Raw genomic sequence first — 21,545 nt, 5'->3', positions numbered from 1 at the left:
TGTTTTCCATGTTGCCTAAATCACAACCAGACAGCCAATGGCCGGTTGTTTGCAGAAAAAGGCACACACGCACGCATGCACACATAAAACTGTGATGAGATTTGTAAGTGCAGTATTAACAAAACAATTGTAGCCATTAGAAAAATGTATATCTTTGTGTCACAGAGTCAAACCATTACTGCAAAGAAAAACATGACAAAGAATTGTGGTCAATTAAGATACCCATGTTAATACACTGAGCGTCATTTTGTGGATTCTTTCTTTAATTGCTATTGTGTGTCTTCATGCACTTGTGGCATGATACTGAAAGTGGGTGACAAGGAGCTGTCCCTGGTTTGTCTGTATGTTTTGCTATTTGGCTTCAAACTCAGAGGGGGAGATATTTTTTTCCTTTGCGTTTTTGCTACACTGCTTTTCTGAGTGGAAAAGACAAGTAGTGGGACAGAAACAAATGCAAAGTACAATACAAAAACAAGAGAGGGGGAGAGAGAAATATATATAAATACCTGAAGTAAACAAACAGTGTGGACGATTAAATGTTTTCCCAAAACCACAACACTAAGCAGAGTCAGAGTAGAAAAGCCTTGAGCTGTATTTTGGGAAATTGGGCGTGTTGGAATGCTATAATGCGATAATTCTCTTTGAGGACTTAGAGGTCATAGAGTGAAATGGCGTTAAACCACGTAGAGCCATTTTGACTGTGTTGGGCTGCTTTTGGAAAATACATGTGGTACTTTTTGGCTCGATTCCTCCACCTCCCTCCACTCTGCCACGGAGCCCACATTATGTTGTTGAACCCTTGGGGTTAAACTGGCCATGTCTATCAAAACACTGTGACAGCACATTCTGTTTTCGGATCCCAAGCACTGCTAAAAAAAACGTGCGTAGCAAATTTAACTAGTAGAATAACATTTACTCCTTGCCACATGTTTAAGAGTGTTTCACAGTGAATGAAGTAACTCCATGGTTCCCCTCACTAAGCACAGCTTGGTAGCTACGTCAGCGGGTATAAATGTTCCTCGGATGTCACTTAGATTTTGCCTGGACATAGAATTTGACTTGATTTCCTAGCATGAACACACGCTTTTTTTCCCCCCACATCCTTCTGCGTATAATGTAAAGCAGACTGCATTGCAGGGTGGCTTGAGCCAGCTCCCGGGTCCCATGAGTCTCTGCACACAGGGTAACGGTTCTTCAAGGGAATTGACAGTGACAGAGCCAGGAAAGTCCTCAAGTGGATCTTTTCAGTTCTGTTTTTTCTTCCCCAGACACTAACCTGTTTTACTCTGCAGTAGACAGCGGTTCATTTTAAGTTCGCGCTGAAAGGAGCAGTCCAAATCTAAGCTGCATGGTTTCAGACCCATGATTGTGCATTATGTGAAGCATGATTGTGTTTTTTTGTTTTTTTTTGCAGTGCAACTCTGGAAAAAGAGGAGGCATTTTGCCTATAGGTTGGTTGTTTTCTCAAATGTACCCTGTAAAGTATGTTGCCACGTTCATCTATGTGCTTGAGAGTTATGAGTTCCCCGAAGCTCTCAAACATAACAAACAGCATGCAATATAGCGCTTTGTGAATGTGCCTTCAGTGGGTATGCTGAATCATTTTACTGAACAAATGTGTCCTGAGAGAAAACTCAAAGAATACGGTTCTCAACAGGGGAAGGAAATATAACCCAACAGATTGCTGTGGAAGCAAGTTTATTACCACTCTTGGCTCTCTGCTAGATTCTGTATTTGCACCAGCTATTATACATACAGAACCCTGATTTGTCACCTTAGTTTTATGGCACATTCCTGAATCAATATGTATACAGTAGGTCAAATAAGGACAGCACTGTGGATTGAGTTGGAGTTGTTGGCTAAATGTAACCATACTGAGTGTCTGTCTGCTTTATGTTCCGACAAATAAACTCACCGACATATTGTGATCTGCTTGTTTTCAAATTATGTTCTTTGCCCCATCTTACATAATGTCTTGTTATCTGTTAATTACATCACTTGAGACACTGCTGTTCCCCATCTTTTAATGACAACATATTCTAAATGTTAAAACAGCTGTTTATAATTGTTTTGACATGTTTAGTTTGTATGATAGACGAAACACGCTGCGTGTTTGTGTCAGATATTTCCAGGAAGCCACGTGTTCATGCTCTCAGGTATGTGTATTTGTGTGTCAGTATCTTTGAGTGTTGTGTGCCTCCATGTGTGTATTTCTCTGCAACTGTTTTCTGACTGCTGAAGTAGAAGCTGTCCGTTGTTTGGACCAGTGCGGCAGGCCCTGTTCTGAGAACTCTGGCAGCTTAAGCTGAGAGGTCATGCAGGGGTTATAAACTGGGAAAACAACAGCAATTAGAGGGAGTGACTCACACTGTCCACATAAATCATCCAAGTCCTGAATATCATAAACACACTGTAAAACTTTAAAGCACAATTAATAGTAAGTAATAGGGCCAAGATTGATTTATTGCCTCTTTCAAAGCCTGGAGACATGGGTGCGTGACCTGAGTGTCATGTCACTCTCGCAAGCAAAAATGATAGATGGTATTATTCATTTTTGGCTAAACACAGCGAATAAAAACAAACATGTGTTTTTGTAAGGGCTTTTATGAGACACTGAAGTGGCTGCGTTGCATTAACTGATTTTCCTCTCCTTCTGCTGGCATCCAGTACAGAGAAAGAACGCCTCTGTGGTGAAGCATTTGTTGTCTCGACGTCTCTTGTGTTTAGCGGTGGAGTTTGAGGCCTGTCAGAAAACACGCCAAGGCTGGCCAGCAATAATGAGATGTCTCCCTCTCCCATTTTGATATAAAGTTTTCATAAACTCTGACAAATCATGCCATCGTTCATGTAACTTTTCTCTGTTTTGTTTTTTTTATCTGTAAAATATGAGTCTTTGTTACTTTTTTATTAGTGTAATAATCTTGAGTGCCTGGGATTGGCAAGCTTCAATGCCTTTGCTTTTAACACATATTGTTCCAACCAGATTCTTTATATGCTTTTGGGAGGGGCCAAGTTTTTATTGTAATTTTGCTGTTTTCAAAGTTCCTTTTAGACACAGAAAACTACAGGTAATTTGCACACTTCCTCCTTGCAGTATCATTGAACTATTATTATTCATCAGACATATGTTAAGCAAATTCTGCAAATTCTTCAGCCCTACGTCTCAGTCATTATATTCCTCTATAAAACTGAGCCTTCTTTCTCTGCATGCCAAGGGGTTGCAAAACTTCACAATCCCTGTACATGTACTGAAGTAACAACATCATAGCCACTAAGGCACCTCTTCAATTACACGTCTTATCAAATGCTGCTTTTAGCTATAACATAGTGCAGGATCCCAGTGAGTTGGCCTATCAGTCCAATCAGAGCTAATCCTTCCCTGTTGGTCTCTTTGGTGACAGGAAGATGCTGCTAGCCTAATGAGAGACAGCTGGCTTAGTGTTTTCTGTACACTAAAAAGAATAATCCATCTTTCTTTACCCCACCGGGGGTTTTCCACAGAAATGTGCCAAACTTTAAATCTCTCAAAGAGATCAGTTATTTCTTTGCCTCTCTCTTTTAGTTGGTGTTGACAGTACACATTAATCACTATTTCCGCACTCACATTTATAGTTCACTTTGAAGTTGATTGTCATGTGCACCCTCTCGAGGCGGCTTTGCTTTAATTCACATTCAGATTTTTATCAGATAATTCAAGTTAAGTTATTGCTGTTTATGACATGTAGATGTTCATGTGCTATTACAAAAAAAGTTAATGAGCATTAGAGCTTTGAGTCTGTACTAGATGAGGTGGATACAGTCTTTACGGAAGTGTCACTTGTTTATGATTCAACATAGGGACCAGAGTTTAAGTTAATTTGTGTAAAACTGCAAATGTTGTTCTCCTTAAATATGCAAAAACATGGTGACATTGGACCTTTCCCTCCCTCAGTTTGCTGGATCATTTGAGCTTTAATCCATTATGAGCTGTGTCTGTTCCTCAGTACAGTGTTAATGGAGATGGAGTCTTCTTTCAGCAGCGACTTTCAAGAGCATGCAACAGAGGACAGAGCCAGAGCTGAAAGTCCCTCCACTGAAGTTTGTGCTTACACAGACCTTCTTTGTGGTTTTTAGAGCTTGTCAGACATGTCAAGCGCAGGCTAGAAAAAGTATATTGTTTCCAGCCACTTGGATTCCTTTCTGCCTGACATCTGCCACTCAGCCGAGATGATAAATTCTTGCCTCATTAAGCGTGGGTGTGGGATTACAGGCTGACAACACATTAATCACTGGGCTGGGTGGCAGCAGCTCTGCACCAGCTACAGGCATTGTTAACCAAACTTTTCTAATGTGTCACTCTCCTCCCTGACAGCCCATAATCAATCATCCTGATTGACAGGACTGATAGATTACACTATTTATACTTTGTGTAATGAAAGCTAGCGTTTCCACCTACTGTCATTGTGGAGACGATGATAGGCCACACCGTCCAGCTGAATGGGAACACATACAGAAAGAGACGAAGAGAAAATAAAGGGTAGGCAGACCTTGGTGCTGCATTGTGAACTTTAAAAGAGACACTGTTGAGCTCTGTGTATTCTGGGAGTCTACATTGTTCCGCCTGCACAGTATAGCTTAAAGGCAGTCTTCACACCATCACTGAGCTATTGTCATCAGTGTCGCTATCAGTGGCAGGCCGTGCTCTCGCAGGTAAAACTATGCTTTGTCTGCAGTGGGATTCGGTTTCCCCGTGACCCCGTTGGTGAGGTGAGGTTTTGTTGTTGTCAAACCATCTTTTCTGACAAAGTGAATGATTTACACATGTATAACAACAAAATGACAGGACACCATATACTGTATGTCTATACTTGTCTGTGGGCAGAGGTCAGCAGGACAATGGATAATGGATTTCCCTGTTTCCTTACTAAGAGGTTTAGAACTATGTTACATCGCTTTACAACCCCCCTAGCAGTAATTTTTTTGCATGGGAACTTGTGGATGAAATGACACACTGCTGGTAGCCTTCAAACATAATAAGGTTATGTTTCTTTTTTTGTTCATTTTCAGCCGTACGTCTTTGTCTGGAATTAGAGATGTCCTCGGTACACCGAGAGAGGATATTGAATATGAGGTCTTAGTTGAGAGGCTGCCAAACGGAGAGAAAGAAAAGAAAAGGGGGGAAAAAACAGTCCATCATGTTTTTGACAGGCAGTAAATCTGAGACTTTTTATGAGACAGTGTGCTGTCAGGAATTAGTTAACTAGACTAGATATTATGGAAAAGCCAGGTAATTTACCCTCAGAGATGCAATCGCAAATAACTAGCAGGAGGCCGCATCCCTGACCTGACATTGCTTTGTGTATAATGCAAAATCTAGTGACATGCTCAATGGGTTCTGTCAGCTGCAGGATTGAATTCTCTGCATACTGCGTCTCAGTTTGGAGCACGCTGGTCAATTATTTCTGAGGCTGTCAGTGCGTAGGGAGACACTGTTATTTAGTATGTGTTAAGTTGGCATCATTAAGACACTCACTTGACAGAGAATAGCACAACCTGAACGTTATTTATTTTGATTCTCCCGACAGGGGTAACCTTCAAACACGTTGACCTCTCCCTATTTTGCGGTTTGTGAAATCCCACTCGCTCCATTAGGAACAGGAGCTGTCGAGACGGCAAGGAATCAAATGGCCGAGAGTCGTCTAATCTAACACGGTAATGCGCAAAAGAAGCTTCCATTTGTTTGGACAGATTGCTCTGATCACACAGTGGCAGTTCAGTGTCTATCCACACTTGCGGATTCGACATTGCTGTCCAAACAATATCTTCAAAACACATACTGAAATGTCATTTTATCAGAGAGCCATGCTTTTTTTTTTGCCCGCAAGCGCAGTACTGAATACTCAGAAATGGATGCAGCGGTTTTATGTTGTGTGTTCCATTTAAGTGGAACAGAAACACTAGCTATGCAATATGTTATCTCTCACTTCTATATACAACCAGGTCCCCTGCATGTACACATCATGATTCAACACTGGCATGTGAAAGGAATAGTTAATGGTTAAATTTTGGATGACAGGGATAGTCTGAGCTTAACAATCAGGACAGAATAACATAATTGTGATCTTTTGACTAGAATGTTAATGATTTTTGGGCCAGTTAACTTAAAGGTATGGACATAACTGGTTTAAGATTTGAACTCTGTGGGAAAGTGAGTGTTATCATTCTACATTGGCCTTCCACATCCTCCAACACCACCAGCCCTGGTGATGAATGGGAAACCTGATCGAGTAAAGCCTCAGCATCACCTCTGTTCAGCAGGATGACATGATTAGGAGGTGACAGCTTCTGTAACAACATCTCTGCATTTATCTTTTTCTGCTCTCTCTCTCTCTCTCTCTCTCTCTCTCTCTCTCTCTCCCCCCTTCTGTCTGTCTGTCTCTTTTCTCTCAACAAGTCAGACTACTCTATAATTAATGTCCCCGAGGGCTATCCGCAGGTCAGGCAGGGGGGGTGCTGTTGAGACAGGTAGTCTTGACACCTCTAGCTTTGTAGCTTATGCATGCGGGTGGGTAGACGGCTGAGGAGAGGTGAGAGAGGCCAATGATGAGGGCTAGAGTGTGTTTAGGTTGGAGGCTAAGTCGGGAGGAATACTGTAGGTTGAAGGAAGACAGGCCTCGCTGTGCGACCTTTCCACCTGAGAGACAAAAAGGATGGTTTTTCACAGGATTAACCAGTCAAATCTGGTGCATTAAGGGCTTAGCCTGTCAGGAGTATAATATTTGAGTGACAGAGAGGGAACATACAGTTTCAATAATATCAGCACCACACGCATTTGGCCTAAAGAAGACACTTTATGTTACGAGATAAATTCTTCAGGGATGGTTGATGAGTGAGATGTTCATTTTAAAGAACGTGTGCAAAGGCAATTAAGTAAAGGCTTCATTGCATCTGGGCCAGTGCCCAATTCAACTAGTCAAAAGTTTGCATAACAGGAGGTGAATTCACTCTCACGCTTTGTGGTGTACTGCCTCTCACATTACTTTTTAAAGGACTGTTTTGTCAGTATATAAGTTTAAAGTGTGCCCATACACCTCACATGTTCATCTGTCCAAAATCCCCACTCTGCATTTCACAAACACAGCTGCCCCCTTTTCCCAACAATCATTCTCTGAATAGCCCAATCATCTCTGTGTTTTCGACCAGTGGAGAGGTGTTTTTCTCTCTTTTTTCCCCTTCTCAAGTTTTGAATAGAGGGAGAAAAAAGGGGGAAGAGAGAAGCAGGGTGATGAACAGGGCGTTGGGAGAAGTGGACAGCGGTAAAGAGAACATTAAGTTGGGACAGAGGCGGAGAGGAGGACATTCTTTAGTAGTGGAAAGATGTGAAAGAGTGAGGGTGCACTGGAGGTCATTGCAGGGGCAGAGGGGTCAAGTGACACTCAAACAGCATTCTTCTGTCATTCATGGGCGTGTTGGAGAGGGCTGTGAAAGATTGGCATAGGGCTAGAGGGCACAGATGGGCAGCGAAGTGGGTCAAGATCCTTAATGCCACAATGCTTCAGTGTCACCAATCTGCACAGAATGTGTCATCTTGGTTGTTGTTGTTATAAGAGCTCAGTGAAGGTACAAGCGTCCATCTTCTGAAACGTGATGAAAGTACAATATCCAAATCCTTTACATGCTAAAACAAATAGTATTAATGTCATAATTATTGTCCACATGGCATTTTATATTTTTGAATTTTCGTTGTCAAATTAAGTGCATCATTCAGCAGTTACCAAAGGCGTTATAACCTCTGACAGTTTCATTTGGTTTCTATTTGCAGTTGGCGTTCAGTTGCGAGCTGACAGATTTGTAATGCCACTTCCCAGAATAGTTCTGACTTCTATGCACTGTACCACACTTAAGTCACTGAATCAGCGCCAGTGAGCTGTAAAGGTCTGTAATAAGATATCCTGTGAGATGCACTGTAAGTCATAATTAGTAACACATATTTTATTTCGAGGATAACTTCTCCAGGCAGGGGGGAACAAAGGTGTGTCATTTCATCAAGTCTGATTAAGTGAATACAGGAAGTACTGTGCTGTGTTAGTAGGTGGCAACCAAAACCATTCTGACAGACACTGATCTCTATTTCTCTTACCGTTTGTCTGTCTTCCCTGTTCACTTTTACCTCGTGGTGATCTAAAGCTCCCAAAGGTGCCAGAGATGTCCAGTCAGCCTGGCAGCATTGACCTTGTAACAGCAACCCATTGTGTCCCATTCTGTAAGATCTATCTTTTATTTTGTTAAGACCTACAACTGTAACCCATAGCCCAGACATTTAATATGATATGATAATAAGTATCCCCCGGGATCACCTGATATGCTGTTTCCATGCAGCAGGCAGATGGGTATAGGGCACAACGGGCATCACTTCCCAGCATTTTGCCTGCCAACTGGCAATGTCCGTCACCAGACGTGTTCGGGGTAATCCGAGAGGTGGGCTGAGCTGCGGCGGCTCTGACTTTCATTACACCTGTGCTAAAAGCGCGGTGAGGAGCAGTCTGTCCGTCCTATCTCCCCCCCACCCCCCACTGTAAGGGAATATTGAGACAGTGGATCAGATGGGCTCACATCCTGTCAGACTCATCAGATTTCAGGACGACATGAGTGCTTTTGTCAGCTGGATTCCAGCCATCTTCTTTCTCTCTAGAAGGGTTTTCAAAGATAACGTGTCTCAGGACTTGACCCCCCATCAAAACAATAGTATCATTGTAATGCCATGGCTCTAACTAATGCTAATGGTGGATGGTACATAATTCATGAGATATCAGGGTGATCAAAATATGAAGTCCTAGCCTAGAATCCAAACCGAACCAGCAGGCCAGAAAGACGGAGACAACAAGTCCGATGCTTCTTTCATGAAAACACCCCTGTCTTCAGCTCATCCTCTCATCTCATTCAGCTTCTCTCTTAGTGGCCTCTGTCACAGATGTCATTCTTTCCTGACACCTGTCTGCCCTTCCCTCTTGTCTCACTGTCCCATCTCCTTCTCTGTGGGGTGGAACTGTTTGTTTTTGGAGGTTTGTTTATAGGGGGAAGGAATACCCCGCTGCTCCAGGCCTCCTCTAGTCTTTCAGCTCATCACACAGAACATGACAGCCCTCCTTCTCTTTGGTGCTGAGATGAGCTGTTACTCCTGTCCCCACGGGGAGTCAAAATTTTCTGCTTCACTCTCTCCTTCTTGAACTTCACTTCAAGACAGCAGATCGATACTGTGTGCGCGAGCAAACGCTACCTGCTTTGGGCCGTGTACACAAACATTGTGTAATTTTGCAGTGAAGCAGTTCGAGGTTATATACCAATTCAGTCCAGGAGGGATGAATGTTTCATTGAATGCAGTTACTCCAATTTTTTTTCCACCCATAAACTGTCCTTGAATGGAAATTCAGTATTAACTTAAGCAGGCTTTTTTGGAAATATTATTGGGTGCTAGGGGCAACAATTTACAAACCGCAGTAAAAGCAAATCAGTGGTACAAAATATAAAATTATGAACCACTGATTTTGTGTATTTTATTTGCTATCATTTTCATTAATACTGTGTAATAACCATGTAATCTGCACTGTTTGGACACTACAAGCTGTAATCATTGCAATGAAATTAGGCCTTAATTCTGTTAAACATGAGTGGTGAAAAGACTATGATTGGCCTGTAAATGGGAACGATGTGAAATCAGACACTGACAACTTGTAGCTTGTAATTATGCTGTTTTGCTGACACACAGTGTAATTATGTTGCTTACTTTAGCAATGATGTGTTACACACTCAAGTGTTGCCATTTACAATGTCTGTGAATGAAACAGGAATTTAGTGCACTGAAAATGCAGTGGTTTTTTTGCATGTATTTCTGTCATGGCTACCCTCACAACCATAGGGCCAGACTATGTTTTCGTTTGTAGGCAGGGGAAACTGAGGTTCATGGAAAGTTGTTAATACCAATAATGTACTGGGTGGTCTACCACTGGCCTTCTAAAGCCTGCAGGACTCCACCAAGCAAGCCAGCTCCCGGTTTTGTATCCTATTTCAGTCCTTCACGCTCCTCTTTCTTTCTAGCATTTAGGTTTCTCTTTGGAATATATCAGCACAGCAGATAACCCCAAGGTATAACAGTAAAACCTTGAGTTCACACACATGTACTCAGGAGTTGTTTTTCTCTGGGTGGTGTGTGCAGGTTGTGTGCATTTCTTTTTCTTTTTTGTCTCTTACGGCATGGAGTTGAGACTGAATCAGCTGTTCACGCAACCTTCTCACATAACACACACACAGACACAATATTCAGACATGTATAAAACCCCAATTGCACAAACACACATTTTTGCACACAAAAAACACTCACACACCTAAAGAGGGGGCTGTGCCTCCGGGGGCCACGTCAGTTACCTGCTGACACACAGGCTAGTGATTGATGAGACCCCGGGGGCGCTGGAGTAGACTTTGTCAGCTGCTCATAATTTATACATCTTATCTCCATCAGAAGAAAAGACAGAGTGCCGCGTTGTGTATATGGAGATGAAAACACTGGGCTTGTTTAGGCAGCGGTGACAGGGTAGCTGCTAGCTGTTAGCCGTGGCACAGAGTGATAACTCAGATTGCTATCTGTTAGCTTTCTCACCAGGTCCCTCTGTGGCCAGAGCCTTCAGTCTTTGCTTGTGACAAATTCTCTGTCTGTCAGTTATTCTCACTACTCACTACTACTACTACTACTACTACTGTCATTGCCTCTCTCTCTCTGTCTCTCTCTTTAATGTTTCCCTCTTTCTTTGTGTCTCATTTCCTCTCCTCTGTCTCACTCTCTTGTGTCTCTGCTTTTCCATTCTGTGACCCTTTCTTTCTCTCTCTGTCTCCCTCTTCTCTGTCTATCTCCTGTCACATACTCAGGCCAGACAGGCCCAAGCCTCTGCTGAAAGGTGCTGGCTCTTCCTCAGTCTACTCACAGGGCGAAGGTCAGGACAGAGGCAAGGCTTGAGTTACAGAATAATTAGCTCCGTCAGCATCATGTTGAAATCAACGATCAGATGTTGTGTGAGGGTGGGCCAGAGGATTTTTTTTAGCACAGTACAGGCAAGTTTGCTTTTGAATATGTGTGTTTTATATATTGAAAAAAGAAAATTTCTTTGTCGGCACTACAATAGTCCAACTTAATGGATGATAGAGGGTCTGTGTTTCAGAAAAAACAGACAAAACAGCACAGTGTCTTTCTGATAAAAGCAAATGCAGCATCGTGTCGAATTTGTGGTAATAACTGTAGTTCAAGCCAAGAAACAAAGAAATGTATCGCTGATCCTGCATAGAGCTTGTCAGTGGTAAATTAATCTGACTTCTGTTGCCCTGTACACCCTGTGTTTGATATTGACTTCCTGAATGTGAAAAGAAAGTTTATCAACCCACAGAACTTCACCTTACTCTCCTCCAATTGTCTTTTAGTACGCTTTGTTCTTTCAAATTGTGTTCAGATGTTTTTAAGAGTGTCAGTTAACTACTGCATCAGCAAAACAACTTTGATTCCATAACCCCTTCCCACTATTGATCTTGCCTTGTAGATAAAAGAGCGCTCTCTCTGAAATCATGCATTTTTCATTGTGGTATCAATGGCAGCCTTTGCATTTGGCATCCCACTTAGCTTAAAGCTATACTCACAAATGCTGTCTGTTTTGCTCTATTGATTCAGAGGGTTTGCATCTTGTATATTTGAGATATCAGTCCCTTGGTATCATTTTACTTTGTCTTTGATCAGCCTGATTGCTGTAAACAGCCACAAAGAATCAAGCAAATTATTCTAATTAATGTGTTTTGGTAGAGATTAGTATTGTGCCTTGCATTAAATATTCAATTGAAACTTGAGCTTTGACGTAATTAAGAAAGTGCTTGTGGTAATTCAAATCATCATGACTGCTCAGGCTACTGCAGCTGCTTTGTCTGTTTGGACAGTTATTTGTACATGAAATACTATTTTTCAATATTACGCACACACGGAATCTTTTTCTTGAAAATATTTCTATACTGTTATTTTAAAATGTCCATACCGTATTCCTACCAGACATAAACAAGGAAAAATTGAGAATAGAAGTCCAACATTACCTTTCTCACCAAATAGTGGTTGGCATTGTGGTGCTGATGCTTGTCAGGTGTTAAACAACACTTTGGACCAAGGACAGACAAGTGAGAGAGTCCTCCTCTCTAATAGAATCTAAAAAGATGAAAAATATAGTGCAGGAGACAGGAAGGACTAGTCAAAGAGGTGACCATCAGCATCTCAGCTGCGGGGCTTGGCAGCCTCCAGCCTGCCATGGTGTAATTGGAGAGAAAACATATATGGGAGCAAATAACCCCCTGTCAGGGGCATTAAAAGGAGATGTTGTGACGACTGAGAGCCCTGCCAGCTGAGTACAGCAAAGTGGAGGGGAAGAATAAGGTCCATCAAATGGAAAAACGTGCTTGGAGCAACCGTACATCGAAATATTCAAGATAATTGTTGACCGGTAGTGGAATAGAGCATCTATGTTTGTTTGTGGAACTTTCCCTCAAGAGAAAAATGGATATTTGTCAGTACTGACACTGTTGTTATCCATTCCCTGTCAGCCTTTGATTGATTTGGTGTGTCTGCCATGATGAGTATAATTTGAAAATGGTAAGGGGTAATATTAACAGTAGAAGTGCTCAGCCCTTATTACTGTGGAGTGACATAAAGGTAGGTGATGGAAACAGGGAGGAAAATATGACTCACAGTTAAAACTCAGCACTGAAATGTTGAAGGGAAACAAGCAAACAAAATTTCATTATTTAAACAGATAGATGGTTTTACTCTATGGGAATTAATATAAATATAATGTTTGGAACATTATAAACTTTAATTATGAGTTAGGCAAACAACATTAAACGTTTCCTATAATATATCATGCATTTATTCTGAACAGTGTCTTATTTCCGTTCAAATAATATGTGCAGTGTTTGGGATTTTTAAAGGATGCTGTAGAAAACAAGTAGCCTCTTCCCAGGATTTCTGTGTGGATCTGAGGACTCTGTAGAGAGGCCCCTGTGGTGCCATTGAAACCCTTGGTGAACCTTTGTTTGGCAACTAAATATATCTTCTAAAAAATAGGTTGTGGCGTGCTTTCACAGGCAAAAATTCCAGCTTCTCAAATGATTGAATTATCGAAGGCTCTCTGTTGTGCTCTTTTTCCATTTTTGTCTCTCATGTCTGTTTCACGATCTTCACAAAAGAATTCGCCCATGTCTCCTGAACTTCCCCTGCATTTGGAACCTGCCTGACCCCACCATTCAACTGAGCGTGTCAAAATGTTAATGAGGATACCCCCAAAAGCGCTTAGAGGTTAAATTAAGTCTTCATAAGCTGTCGGTCGAAATTCAATAATTTATTTACTTGGCATGTTTCCACTTTCCCTGCCACTCTGCTTCAATTCTTGTTTCTATCCGGGGACAGGGCTTGTCTTGTTGTGTTTTGTTAAATTTTTTTTGTGTGCAGGCAGCTGTGCAGGCAGCCTTTGTCTGTGTGCGAGATTGCTGCTTTAGCTCGGTGGCCCCTCTCATTAATCATCCGGTCAGACTATTTATAATGCAGCAGCCAAGCCGCCACCTCGGTTGCCATTGGCTTTTGTCACCGTGGCACTCGGTTTTGTGGCAGGAGGAAGCCTAATTATTAACTGTTAGGATGACAGCCAGCACTGTTCCGTCAACACGGCTGGCTGACAGTCAGACTGAAGTGATAGCCCACTGAGCCATGGACCAACCTCACACTGTACAGTTCAATCTAATTTTCTTAATCTTAAAAGTATATTTTGACACATTGAATTAAAGTTGGTCCTTTTTTTGAGTTTTTATACTTAAATAAATCCTAACCAGTTGAAGGAAATTTTCCTCATGAAAAAACATGGACATATCAAACTATGTCTTCAGTACGCATGAACTCGCACCTTTTTATTTATCAAGTATATTTGTCTCAAAACAACCATGAAATGTTTGCAGTAAACTGTAAAATTTCTTGAGTTGCCTCAACATTTCATTGGCGGTGTTTTCTAATTTTGTATGGAAAGGTTCTGGCAGAGGCTGCCAGTCAGGATGTCTGTTTTCTAAGTATTAATCAGTTATGTTCATTCTGGATACAGTTATCGGACTAGCATGAATAATTAAATCACTCCCTGCTTTGCTACGCAATTCCATATCTTGCAAATCCAACAAAGATTGAGATGGCGCTGGACTGGAAGTGTCAAAAGGATATGATATGTATCTTTTTGTGGCAGGGGGAAAAAAGAATTAGTGAAAGCCTCCTGGAGAATGACAGTCTTTGTTATTTGTCTTCTGACTTCTTAGCAGACAGCTATCAGGAAGAAAAAGAACTCACTGTGCACCACCGAGAGAAGAAAATATGTGAGTCAGACTTTCCCCTCCTTTCCCCAAAGCTTGAGATCCCCCTTCCAAAAATGAAAAGGATCAAGTTGCTGTCACTGTCACCGAACAAACATAAACTTTTCTGGCACCTAATAAATAGGCAGTGTGGCATTGTTCTCAAAGCCAGACAGGTGTGTCTGCCTCAGTGATGATGGATTCCATTATTCTGTATGGAAAGCCTGTTGGCTTTCTTGTCATATGTTGTCACACATCTCTCTCCTGAGAGAGAAAGGTTTGAAAGATGGCCAAAAGTAATTACACAGACGCGTCCCTGATGCTGTTGCCATGTGTTTTCTTCCGCTCATCACCACTAAAGGTAGAAAAAAAATCTCCCACAGCTATATTTCACAGGGAGAAGAGGAGTGCAGACATATTGGTGCTCTACTGCTCTTCTGCTCTTGTTGTGTTGATTGCTAGCTCATTAACCATTCAGGTTTATTTTTCATAGCTATGAACGCTAGCTTCGGGAAAGGGCCCTGGGCAGTTTTAGTCATCACTAAGGTGGAGCAGCAGGCACTGATCCAGGTGTGTGGTGATGACATTATTTGCACCTGAATGGCAGGTACATCAACATCTCTTTGTAAACGTATCAAAAGAGAGACAGTGGCACCTTTGTTCTGCTTGCAGCCCACTTGGGTTGCTGACAGCTTGCTGATTGATATTATCATTCTTAATGTCAGTAAATAGTGCCATGCCAGATAAAGAATCAGTTTCCTCTTGGTACTGGAGAGCTCATTTATCTTTCTGCAGTTTGCCCTGGCATATGCCGAAATTGGAGCCGGAAGTAGTCTTCCATTTCAGTCAGAAAGGGATGTGTGGTTTGTTCCCCACCATCTCCTAATCTTCCCCCTCTGTCTCGCTTTCTCTCCTTGTCTCTGTCTCCCTGGTTATTTTGATTCTGAGTGAGTGAGACTTAACTGGGAGAAAAGATAGAGCTAAAGTCAGTTGTAATATGTTAGGACAACTCTTGATTAGATTCTGTCAGAGTGAGGTCTTTCTGGGTCTCTCCTGCTCCAGTCTCACTGTCCTGGAACACTAGCTTAACAATGAACAGATATCAGGCCACTCAAGAGCCCTTCCATGAATTTGTTACCAAAATAAGACCCTTGTTAGAGTGATACCTCTTCAAAGGGTGAACTACAAAATTATCTAATTGTGCTTCATGTGCGGAATATATTCCGGCCCTGAGGGGGTCATGCATTTAACGAGTTCTTGCAGAGGAACCAGGATATAAAACCTGCACGCAGTAAGCCTTTCTATAACCGTACAGTGGCCACCAAAGGTCTTTGAGACATCACATTGAAAAGGTTAAACACTGACAGTGAACAAGCCTAACATGGTGGGTACACAACCTCCACTGAACAGCAACAAATGATGGCATTTGAAAAAAATGAGAAAGAAAAGGTACGGGAGAAAAGTGAATATTTTTTTTATTATTATTTTAATTTTAGGCAAGAATCTAAATCGACTGGGTATAAGCAAACCCTTGAAGAGGCTGGTGCGTCACGTTGCTCGGAAAATAAACACACACACACACACACACATACACACAACTGAGTGCTTTGTAGAAGTGCACAATTCAAAGCATCCATCTCTGTGCTTTTCCTTTAACCCCTCCCCTCTTCGTTCCTGTTACCCCTTACTCTTTGCTATTATGTTGACAGACAGCACTGATATCCTCTGAGTTGGTGATAGATACGTCATATCTCAGGGAGAAACGGGTTTGTCCTCAGCAGGTAAATATGCCGCTCCCTCATCCTCCAAGTAGACAGACACATGTGACACTTTTCGACACTCTCTTTCCTGATAGCACTTTGGCATGCAGGCAGAATCAAAGGGGGCATCTTTCACATGCAATTACAGCGGAAGATAAAGACGATGAAGTACGGTGTACAAAGGAAAGCTGGGGATCAGAAGGTTGTAATGAAAGGTGATTAGAAGTGGAGACTCCAGCCAATGAGCTGAAGAGTGCTGGGGAAACAAACTCTTTTCTATTGGAGACATGATTAGGCATTATCAAAGCTGATAATGACTGACAACCACTGGCAGGCAGACGTGACTCAAAACTATGGTAGATCAATGTGTGTGTAAGAAAGAGAGAGGGAGATTGGCTACAAATGTAAATGGCTTTTATACAAAGCACTATATAATGTCTTTGAATTAACTTGCTTGTCAACAGTAAAGGAAAGCCAATTATATTGGTTTCATTCATTGGATTTCTCATCCTGTTTTAGTGACTAGTGACTGGTCCCCTGCTGTTTGGCATTTTGGTAGCAGACGTGCTACTAGATGCACGTCTGCTACCAAAAAGCCGAACAGCAGGGGAAAACCTTGACTCCCGACCAAGTGCGATGCCTCTTGAATATTTGGGCTAAAGATAATGTTTTTCAGTTACCAGTGAAGGTGCATAAGAACAATGAGGAATTCAAAATATTCACTTATAAAATGAAGGAGAATGAATTCCAGCGATCTGTTGAGCAGTGTCATGTCAAGGTAAAAGAATTGTTCAACAGTACATCAAACTACCTAAAGGTTGTGAACCCACTCTAAAAGGTATCAGTATGCAGGCTAAATCTGCTTGATTTTTCTGTGTGATGGACACTGTTGTTCCAAACGTGCAATGTCAAACAATATCAAGAATCTGCTCACAGTAGGAAATGAATTAATTGTCGTCGATGGTAATAAAGTATTAAAACATTTTAGACTCTAGAAAAGAAAAATATTTGTTTAAAATGTTTGGAAAAACATGTTGCTTTCTCTTTGTAGTCCTTGGTTAGTACACTGACAAGTTTTTTTATTTTATTATTATAAAAACAATATACTATAAAGATTACTACTACATACTGTGTACTTTAATTTCCTCATTTCCTCTTAGTACAAAACAGTAAAGTACTTTTGAACATTCTGCTAGAAAAAAACTAAGATACTAGAACTACCATATCCAAATAGTATGCAGTGTGGAATTGGGCATGGATTTTGTATTAGTGAGAGTGTACATCTAATACAAGAAAAACTGTATTCTAACTCTATTTTTAACCAGATTACTTTGGGTTTGCCTATTTTATCTTTTATCTGAACTCATGCATCATCAAGTCTCTTACCTTTTCATACGATCCTATTATATCTTTGAGTGGAAGCTACCAGCTTCCATACTGTCAAATCGAGCTCATTTCACTTTGTACTGAATACCATTTTTCTTCTGTCCCTCCATCCCTACTTGTTCCTACTCAGAAAAAAGCCTGCCGTCCTGCTGGGCACTGAGTGAGTGAGTGATGGACATTTGTTTCACTTCTCTCTGGCTAAACTGAAGAAAAGGAGACCCATTCCTCGGCCTGCCATTGCCAGCTGTGAGTGGTTGTCAGGGTTGGGACTGGTCCAGGGCCTGCTAATGGTGCTGTCTGTCTCAGTCAAGTCCTTGAGACCTCAAGAGACACCAAGCTTCAAAGTTCAACTGGAATTAAGCACCTGGTCAATGAACAGAGGGCAACTTAAGCTGTCATGGATGAAATCATTGTGACATTAAAAATACAGTTTTACGCCTTAAGAGGCTGTATTTGAAGATGTTGGCATGCACTCTTGCCAGGATGAATGTCGGGATTAATCATTTTGCGAACCAGTGGATTTGTGAAAATGAAGTTACTATTCAATAGTTCTTTGTGGGCCTTATACAATTTGGATTAGATATTGATTATCATACCAAAAGGAACCCCCTCCAAAAAGGAGGAAAAACACAAAAATAACACTGACACTGGGGTGGATCACAGGGGCTTCCACAAACAAACAGCACTAATTCAATGCCTCAAAGACACAAAAGCACATTCAGTCAAAGCAAACCAAATAACATCCTTGTCAAGCATCTGGTAAATGGGTTATTTGGCACCTTAACAACAAGTTGCAGTTCAGGCCCATTCAGATTGTCAGCAGACACTACAGGCACGCTGTCTGAGAATGAGAGGCTTAGCAAGAAGGGGGCTGCGGGGGAGCGCTTTGCCGGCTGGAGAGTTTAAGACCAGCACTGTGGCTATTACAGGATGTCAGAAAATATGCTTAATTGAAAATGATTAGGGCTCTCGTAAAAGCCGATCAAGTCAGGGTTTTGGGGAGAAAGCGCAATTGTCCCACATAATCCTCCCTGTCGCTGTTCTTTCATCTGGATGAAGAGATCAAAAAAGAAGGGATTTGTAAAGGCCAGACCTCCATGCGCCACAGCCACTGAGCTCAGCTCCTCTCTTTTTTATTCACTCTCCTTTTCAAATGCACTTCCTCTCTTTCTCTCTTCTTCCTCCCTATGTTGCTTTTTGTCTTCACACGTCATTTTTCATTGGTCACAAGGTATGTGGAGGTCAGCCCTTTGCTGTGATTTTTGGTGAACGCTCCTGTCCAGCAGTGGTATCGTAGCATTGTGGGTACTTTGTAGCCGTGAATCACGGTGAGGGCTTGTGTTTAGAGATTGCACAGTATTGCCCTTCATTATCAGACATCAAAGAAACACACACAAATGCACTCACCCACACACAGGCTATGGGTTGTACTTCCATGTCTTCCTTTATCCGTCTTTCAGAAAGAGGATAGAAAGCGGTCTGAAATGAAAGCTAGAGGGGCCTAGAGAGAGTCAAAGTGAGACACACATAAACATTCACGCACACATACAGGAATCAGCTGTGAGCCGAATGGATCTGAGTTGGGGGGAGTACCCTGCCCTCATGCCCTCTCTTTGAAGTGAGGCACAGGCCTTATGTACAAGCCCTAGAGAGGGGCATGTTTGAATCCCCCCCCATAGGCTGGCTGAAGGCAGCGGTCCGAGCGGAGCACACAACACAGAGAAAAGAATGGAGCTTCCTAACTGAGCTGCTTTCTCTTCACACACTTTCTTCACTCACACCAGAGTGATTTTGTTCTGAGAAAGACTGCTTAGGGCAATGAAACTCACCATACTTGATTTAATGTCTGCACTGTTTTAAGGATGTGAGATACAATTTGAGAGAGCAGTTCTGTGTGATTTTGAGCAGTTGTATAACAACCCAGTGGTCTTGATGAAGTTCTTTTAAAGATTTTCTAACAACCTCTGAACGCTGCTATCAGTCACTTTGAAAGTGATAGCCCGCAACTCATTCAAGTTGCCCTCGGAAAGATCTGTAATGGCCTTTACTATTTATCTTAAGATTGATGTAAAATAAATTCTACCAAACAGAAACATGTGTGATGGGTGTTTAGTTCTAGTCTCAACAATTATGTTTAAGTCAGTGGATGAAGAGGGATCGTGTCCATTTGTGTTGAGTGCAACACCATTAACCTCTAGCCCGATTAGCAGGAAGGAAGAAAAACTCTGAGCAGATGATTTCCGTCACTGTAATGTCACACTGTTGTTCTCAGCTGCCGAGGCTGCTCATAGAACACACTGTAAACACACACACACATGCACTTTGATAGACTTTTCCCAGCTTGTGCGCCCGGGACTTGGCTCACGGGTTGGGTGGGATATGGTGAGACGGTGTGAGGTCTTGTCTGGTCTGGTCTGGGCCACTCTTGCTCTGCTCTGGCCTCGGGGAATGTTTGGCGTGAGATAAGGCTGTGTTTGAAGAGGAGCTCCAGATGCTCGTATATTACAGGTTGTCTTGACATGCCGCAGATAAAGCCTCAGAGAAGCTCCTGTCGCCAGGCCGCACCACACACAGACGCACACTCACCGGGAAGATAAATGTTTACAGGAAGCATTCACCCTTCGACAGTGCCGTGCTGCGGACGGCAGGGCTGTCAGAGCTTTACCATTTTCAGGCTGTGGCTCATGTTTGCGGCATCTGGCTTTTGACAGCATGTTATATGTTACCGATCACTTTTTTATAAACATATGATTACATTTCCCTAGCTTTGAAATACTTCTGCAGTTTCATAAAAAGATAGTCTTAGTATTAACAAACTCTGACAGTTAGCTGCAAAGGTAAAGGCCATGCAAAAAAATGTTAGCATGTTCCAGTCTCTGAGATTAAATTAATAGCGCCTTTTCTTTTTTTCTTCTCAATGTGCACCACTGATTGGCCTTCCAATGTCTTCCCATGTGTCTTCACACTCAGTAAAACACGTGTGGTTATAATTTTAGTTCCTAAAGGTGAGGTTGTCACCCTGATAAAGATATAAAGTCCTGCAGTGGTGTTCTCTACCTGACTGTCACGCCTGCCTAAAGTTTATTAGGCCTGAAAATAGCTTTTACTGTAGGTCAGATCTTTATTGAGTAAAGTTGTGGTTTCAGTTTACTCCTGTTGAAAAGGCTCTGCCCAAAGACATAATGCTTAATTGGTTATTTCTTCTCATTATTTAATGCGGCTAACCTCTGTATCTTTTAATTGTAAGCATTGTCATCTCAAATCCTTAAGGCAGGGACTATGTCCCTGCTCTCCATCCAACCTTGAATAAGGTTATTCTTCACTAATAAGACAAGAGATAGTGGGTTTGTGTAATGCAGAGACCAGTTTCCCTCTGTCATTAAGTCATGTGTTTGCTAAAGTGGAATGGTATATTGCTTGGCATAAAACATGGCGTGTCTTCATTTGTCAGGCTTGTAGAGCTGTGAGACAAACGATGTTCAGAGTGTATGTCTGAGGGCCCTCTGAGACCACAGTTGAGTGGCTGCTCACTGGTGCATCTCTCATGCTAATGTCATGGTCTCCCAGTCTATCTGTCACCCCATTACGCTAACATCATTATGCACAGGGGCCTGTCTGTGCTTTTGAAAAGAACAGAATCATTCCTGTCTCATTTTGAAGCAAATTGTTTGGGGAACATTTCTCTCCCCTTTTTTCCAGTGGTAATGGCGGGCCAATCATTTTGCAAGGCTCCAGGTATGCAGATGAATGAATAGCTATTTGAGCTGTTTGATGAAAGGAGTTTTTGTATTATTCATGAGAGGGATGGTGTGTCTGAAAGAGAACGTGTGTGTGTGTGCGCGCGCACGCATACATTGACACACAAGTGCAGTTTACATGCATTGTGCAAGCATGCCTGCATCAACCGTTACACACACCCTACACAGTCCTCCTTAAAATTTTTAGATGAACTATATGGATGTAAGCTACGAGGGAGGTCACTGCTTTGCTTTGTGAAATACTCAACTAATGGCTGCT

At 42.0% G+C, this 21,545-nt stretch overlaps 1 protein-coding gene across 4 annotated transcripts in view; it reads left to right on the top strand.

Moving 5' to 3' along the window:
• lrmda (leucine rich melanocyte differentiation associated) overlaps positions 1-21,545 on the top strand; it is a 215,230-nt gene that overhangs the window by 155,627 nt on the left and 38,058 nt on the right. The window contains exon 6 of one of the 4 annotated variants that reach the window (XR_005447216.1): positions 17,659-17,774. The exons of 2 other annotated variants lie outside the window; for them this stretch is intronic. Coding sequence is in view for 1 of the 2 variants with exons in the window: in XM_038737157.1 (XP_038593085.1) it covers positions 1,415-1,564 (150 nt within the window). In the remaining variant the exon portion in view is untranslated. Of the gene's footprint in view, positions 1-1,414; positions 1,760-17,658; positions 17,775-21,545 lie in introns of those variants that run through there. One more of the 4 variants, XM_038737157.1, reaches the window with a different exon arrangement.

The sequence above is a fragment of the Micropterus salmoides genome, unplaced genomic scaffold, assembly GCF_014851395.1.
Source record: "Micropterus salmoides isolate LMB-PRFRI ecotype aquatic unplaced genomic scaffold, ASM1485139v1 Ms_hic_scaffold_22, whole genome shotgun sequence".
Lineage (NCBI taxonomy): Eukaryota > Metazoa > Chordata > Actinopteri > Centrarchiformes > Centrarchidae > Micropterus > Micropterus salmoides.
Note: the sequence above shows the minus strand (reverse complement) of the source record. Positions and strands in the feature narration are given on the sequence as shown.